Source organism: Otolemur garnettii, unplaced genomic scaffold, assembly GCF_000181295.1.
Source record: "Otolemur garnettii isolate 467f Iridium unplaced genomic scaffold, OtoGar3 scaffold00100, whole genome shotgun sequence".
In the NCBI taxonomy this organism is placed as follows: domain Eukaryota; kingdom Metazoa; phylum Chordata; class Mammalia; order Primates; family Galagidae; genus Otolemur; species Otolemur garnettii.
The window spans coordinates 7,388,577-7,394,999 of record NW_003852495.1 but is presented as its reverse complement, the minus strand read 5'-3'; the positions used below and the strand labels follow the sequence as shown (position 1 = coordinate 7,394,999).

Here is a 6,423-nt window from a genome sequence, read left to right as displayed (position 1 = left end):
AAAAAAAAAAAAGAGTATAGGAAGAATCACAGTGACTGCACTACTAGTGCCCTGCCCCCCACCTTCCAGGCAGGACCATCTTCCCCCTCTTTTGTCAATTGCAGAAAGGCTGCCTGCATCAATTCCAAGACCAAGACTAAGACTTTGGCCTAGGACAAAATGAGGCACACTGTGGGAAGAGGTCTCTCTGAATGACATGTAGTTGGTTTTCCATCTCACCAGATGCATTCAGGGATCTCTCCTGGCTCCACCCACATATTTATTGAGACTCAATAAATATCAGTTGGCTGGGTGAGGTGGCTCACACCTATAATCCCAGCACTTTTGGATCCCAAGGCAAGAGGATCACTTGAGGCCAGGAGTTTGAGGCTAGCCCTGGCAATACAGCAAGATTCTGTCTGTTTAATTTTTTAAACAAAAAAAAATTTTTTTTTAAATAAATTTGTTTATTTCACCTCTGGAGCAACAGGGATTTGCGATTTTTGGTTGGCCGTTGTTGTTTGGCGGGCCCAGGCTGGGTTTGAACCTGTGAGCTCAGGTGTATGTGGCTGGTGCCTTAGCCACTTGAGCCACAGGCACCAAGCCTTAAACAAAAAATTTTAAATATTGCCGGCTGTGGTGGCTCACCACTCTTGATCCTCTAAGTTCCCTTGCTTGTCTTTAGCAAGAATATTGTTCAGCCAAGTTTAGCTGGAATCCCTCTCTTCTAATGTCTCTTCTCTTAATAGTTTCCCCTCTACTGACCCCCTCTGCTCACTAGCTATAAATTTACAGCTGCCTTTTTGCTAGTTTCAGTTTCTCTGCCTTTGAAGAGTCTCTCCTCTAGAGCAATAACTTTCCACTTTTAACAAGTGTCTGAATAATTTTTTTCAATAACGCACACATTACCCTTCTTTATGCCAAGTAGTATGGTATGTTACTGAAGAGCACAGGACTAGAGCCTGATGGCCTTGGTTCAAATCACCACTCTACACTTTTCTAGTTGTGTGACCCTGGGCAAACTGCCCAAAATTATCTGGGTCTTAGTTTGCAAGGTTAAAAATATCGCATCTGCCTTATAAAGCTGTTGTCCTGATTGAGTACTGTGAAGTGAGGAGTGTTATTATCCCCATTTTACAGATGAGGGAGGACACTGAGGCCTCGAGATGTGCAGTCCTAGATAGGACACCACCTGCTCTGCCTGGAAATACTTCTTTTTTTTTTTTTTTTTTTTTTTTGAGACAGAGCTTCAAGCTGTCCCCCTGGGTAGAGTGCTGTAGCATCACAGCTCACAGCTACCTCCAACTCCTGGGTTCAAGCGAGTCTCCTGCCTCCGCCTCCCAAGTAGCTGGGATCACAGGCGCCCGCCACAACGCTTGGCTATTTTTTGGTTGCAGCCATCATTGTTGTTTTGGTGGGCCTGGGCTGGATTCGAACCTGCCACCTTAGGTGTATGTGGCTGGTGCCTCAGCCACATGAGCCACAGGCGCTGAGCCCCAGGAAAGACTTCTAAGAGGCCAGGATCTGGGTGGAGGTAGGAGGCACTCATGTGACCTAGGGAACCCAGAAGCAGGTCAGGCTGCCCTGGCAGCGTGGGGAAGAGTAAGCCCCAGGGAGGGTCGGCTAATTCTAGCCTATGACAAGTCATTCAGCTCTGCTGCCTGTGATCTTGTTTTGCTGGTCCACACAATAGGATACCAACGGCAAAAGTTGCCATTAGCCCTGCCCCAGCCGCCTGCCAGTTCCATATCCCAAATAAGGAGACAAAACAGAAGTTTGAATAGAAAAACTAGCCAGGTGTTGTGGTGGCTACAGTCCTAGCTACTCTGGGACTAGGCTGAAATAGGAGGATAGCTTGAATCTAGGAATTTGAGGTTGCTGTGAGCTATGATAATGCCACGGCACTCTGTCCAGGATGACAGAGTGAGATTCTATCTCAAAAAAAATGGGGGGTAATTTTGGGGGTTAAGGAAGGGCTGTGGAAGCAGCAGAGTCTGACAACAAAGGGGTTTTCCAAGTCTGGCTTTCCTAGACTTTCCAGGATGACAGCCATAGTTGGGCCTGTTGAACTGGGAGTCTCCGATCCAAAGGGAACACTTGTGTCCCTCTTGGGAGGAAAATCCTGTATGGGGAGACAGATGGGTGGGGTAGGTAGGTAGGGTCTTATGTCTGGAGTATAGTTATATTCTGGGGAGTGTGGGGCCAGGGAGGGATGGAGGTGGTCCTTGTTCTAGAGAAGGGCAGGGCCCCTTGCTGGAGAGTGTTCTCAGTCTAGTGGGGTGAGTCCAGGATGGGAGCTCCAGGTCCTTACTGAGGGATCTCTATTAGTAATGGCTCCCTGAGAGATCTGGAGATTCAGGGTTCTCACTGGTGGACCAGGGGCAGGAGGAGACTGGGGTGGGGTTTCCCAGGGGGTTTTCCTGGACAGACATATCTGGAGAGTTGTTGAAAAAGACAGAGGTCCAGCCTAGAGATAAGGACAGAAGTTCTGGTGTGGCTGAAGCCCAGGTCCAGAGGAAGCATGGATCTCGAGTGCAGGGTCCTTGCTGGATGCCTCAGAGGACAGTCCTAAGTCTATAAGGGACTGGGTGACCTGGGTCCCCAGGGGCACCGAGGGATGTAGTTCCAGATGCTCGATGCAAAGTACTCTGAGGGAGTCCTGTTCTCGAGTGAACTGGGGGTGTTTCCTGTTTAGGAGGACGGGCTCAGACGAGGCCTCTCCGAGGGGGACAGATATGGTGAATGTAGTCCCAAGTCCTCGCTGGGGGGCGGGACAGTTGAAGGGAACCTAGACCCAGAGGGGATTGGGACACAGGTATTTCATGAGGGCTCCCAGGGAGCGGGGACGAAATGGGGGTCCCCAGTCTTCGTTGGCTTGGGGAGCGGGGGTGGCGCTCACGTACCCACGGTGGTGACCAGCGTGCTGGCGAAGAAAAGAGCCGAAGCAAAGTCCCAGGCGGGGTCTGAGTCGTTGGCGGACCCCGAAGCGTTGGCTAGCACTGTGCGCCCCAGCCGTCCGGCCGCCAGCACCCGCTCCACGAAAGCGTCCAGGGCGGAGGCCTCCACACACGGGCTGAGCCGCAGCAGCTGCTCCCGCAGAGTCTCCAGCTCGGCTCGGAGCTGGGCTTCGTGCGGCCCCTCCAGCTGCGCAACCAGCAGCGCGCCCAGCACCAGGTACGCGGCGTAGGCCACCAGGGCGCACGCCAGGAGCACCCCCCGCCGCATGGCGCCCGCCGGGACCCCGCACAGCCCCGGGAGGCCCCGCTGACGTGGCCCCCGCCTCCCGACCGCCCGGCACCTTGTTTCAGTTCCGGGAGTGCTCGAGGCGCGCCACAGATGTCCTGAAGAGGAAGAGAAACAAGGGGAGGAGGGCATAGAGGGACGTCCCGCCTCCGGGAAACTGAGGCACGCCCAGACGCCAGGTGTTAGGACGGAGAGGGTGGAGTCTGGCTCCGGGACCCAGGAGACTAACAGGATGCAAAGGGTGGAGGTATTCTATCCCTTCCATTCCTCCCTTCTTTTCCTCCCGGTTCCCTACGTCAGAGCAAATCCCAACTCTTTCCACGCGCAGGTGAAGGAGTCGCTTGCCAAATCATCAGGGGCATGGTGCCCTGCATCGAGGTGCGTGGCTGGGAAGACAAGGAGCAAACTGAAATCTAGTTCTCCCTCCGTTCGCCAAGTCGTGTGCCCTGAAGTGGGAATGGCGTGCACCATAGAGGAAAGTGTCTCCTGAGCCCTCATGGACAGAGTGGGGATCCTTAGCTATTCACCACATCTTTGTTCAGCATCCACTTTGTGCCCGAAGCACGCTTGGTAAAACTGAAGACACAGTAGTGACCAAGACAATTCTGGGCCCATGCCCTCATGAGGCTCCCAGTCTAATAGGAAAGACAGGCACACCAATAGTGACAGCCTGGGTGGCCAGGGCTGTAAGGAGGGAAGCACAGGCACAGTGACCAAGGCTGGTCTGGGGAAGGCTAGGGGGCATAAGACACAAGAGGAGGCAGCTGCCTGACCTAGCCCAGGGAGGTCAGGAGAGCTTCCTGAGGAAGGGGCTATCTGAGCTGAGATGCAAAGGATGAGTAGGAGTGAACCAGGGTCTTTTTTTCCTGGCAGAATCATGAATATATGCCTCTACTTAAGAGGAAATTTTTCCTGCCATGTCCCTCCTGTAGGTCTCTCCACATCTTTTTCCAACTGGAACTCTGCACCCTCCTAGCAGCCTTCTTCCTGGCAGCCTGCAATCCTGACATGTCTGACTAGCAGACGAGTAGGGCTTGGTCCCAACTTAGACACACCTCAGATGGTACTATTTATAAAACTGGCAGATCTCGGAGCAGAGCCCAACTTGGAGTTGATAATCCACAGGAAAAGACACCTGATAATAAAAACAGTGACGGGGTGGCGCCTGTGGCTCAAGCCAGCCCTATATACTGGAGGTGGTGGATTCAGGCCCCACCCTGGCCAAAAACTGCAACAACAACAAAACAACAACAACAAAAATAAAAACAGTGACAGTAGGTATCAAAGATTAGCAATGTGTCACTCTGGGCACACAAAATTGCATAAATCTTCAATCTTTCTCATATAATTCTTTGTCTCTCTCTCTCCTCTCTTTCTTTTCCAAGACAGTCTCACTTTGAGTGACAGTCTCAGTAGAGTGCTGTAACATCATAGCTCACAGCAACCTCAAACTCTTGGGCTCAAGCAATCCTATTGCCTCAGCCTTCTAAGCAGCTGGGACTACAAGCTCCCACCACAACACCAGCTACTTATTCTATATTTAGCAGAGATGAAATCTCACTTTTCCTCAGGCTGGTCTTGAACTCCTGAGTTCAGAGGATCCACTGCCTCAGCCTCCCATAGTGCTAGGATTACAGGCATGAGCCACAGCACCCAGCTCCTCTCATATAATTCTCATTAAATAGATGAGAAAATTTAGGCTTAAAAATGGGGTAGATCTGGGCACTGAGGCTCATGCCTGTAATTCCAGTGCCTTGGTAGTCCACGGTGTGAGAATTGCTTGAGCCCAGGAGTTCTAGGTTACAGTGAGGTATGTTCACCACACTGCACTCCAGCCCTCCAGCCTGGACAACAGAGTGAGACTCTGTCTCACAACAACAAAAATATAGAGTAATGACACAACTGGTAAGGGGAGAACATTAGGCCGGCAGGAAGCCAATATACTTGCTTTGTTAATTAAAAAATAAATATTCACAGAAGAGATGAATTTATTTATTTAGAGACAGGGTTTCACTATGTCTCCCCCGGTAGAGTGCTGTGGCATCACAGTTCACAGCAACCTCAAACTCTTGGGCTTAAGCGATTCTCTTGCCTCAGCCTCCCGAGTAGCTGGGACTACAGGCGCCCATCACAATGTCCAACTATTTGTTCTTTCTTGCAGTTGTCATTGTTGTTTAGCTGGCCCTGGTCAGGCTCAAACCTACCAGCCTCAGTGCATGTGGCTGGCACCCTACTTCACTGAGCCAGAAGAGATGAATTTAGAAGTAAGAGGGAAAGCTGAGGATGAGGACAAAATGATGGTGGCACTCAAGGTACAGATGCTAACCCAGAGGTGCAGAAGAGCAATGAAGGCACCTCACTCACAAAAAAGAGCTGCAACTGAGCCAGGACTCATCACTGAGAAAACAGGAGCAACCCTAGAAGTTCCCAGAAAAGACGATGTCTCAGAGGAAAGGGAAGCCACAATGATAGGGTCACTTCTAACATTCTTCCGGAGTGCTATCACTGCCCAAAAGTCACTTCCACCATTATCTTTGCCTGAGATAAGTGCAGGAGCCTGTGAGGCAGACAGAAAAAAAACTAAGGAAGATTAGTTGTAGAGTTCTTGGCTTGCAGGTGTACCTGGGTGCTGGGAGTTGCTGGGAGTTGCAGACTGTTTTTGATGGACAGAGCAAACCAAGTTGTGACATGAGAACTTTTTTATGAATTTCTGGGAAACTGCCTAAAGATTATCTTCAAGAGAGAAACTGGTTCTTCACTTCTAACTTGTTGGGTGCCCATTGATTCTTCTTCTTTTTTTTAGACACAGTCTGACACTGTTGCCTCAGGCTAGAGTGCTCTGGCATCATAGCTCACAGCAACCTCAAACTCTTGGGCTCAAGCAACCCTCCTGTCTCAGGCTCCCAGTAGCTTGGGCTATAGCTCTTGCCATGATGCCCAGCTATTTTTTTTTCTATTTTTAGTAGAGAGGGGTCTCATTCCCACTCAGGCTGGTCTCAAACTTCTGAGCTCAAGCAATCCACCTGCCTTGGCCTCTGAAAGTGCTAGGATCACAGGTGAAGCCACCATGCTGGGCCCCCTTTTCTCATTCTAAATATTCATTTTATTTCCCTTATTTATTTATTCATTCATTTGCTTATTAGACAGAGTCTCACTCTGTCACCCTGGGTAGAGTGCCATAGCATCATAGCTCACAGCAAC

General features: G+C 50.5%; 1 protein-coding gene across 1 annotated transcript in view; it reads right to left on the bottom strand.

Moving 5' to 3' along the window:
- Positions 1-3,291, bottom strand: part of KCNK6 (potassium two pore domain channel subfamily K member 6) — an 8,289-nt gene extending 4,998 nt beyond the window's left edge. Inside the window, exon 1 of the mRNA XM_003796143.2 lies at positions 2,883-3,291. Coding sequence (XP_003796191.1) covers positions 2,883-3,204 — 322 coding nt within the window. The 5' untranslated portion in view covers positions 3,205-3,291. The remainder of the gene's footprint in view (positions 1-2,882) is intronic.
- Positions 3,292-6,423: the final 3,132 nt, after the last annotated feature.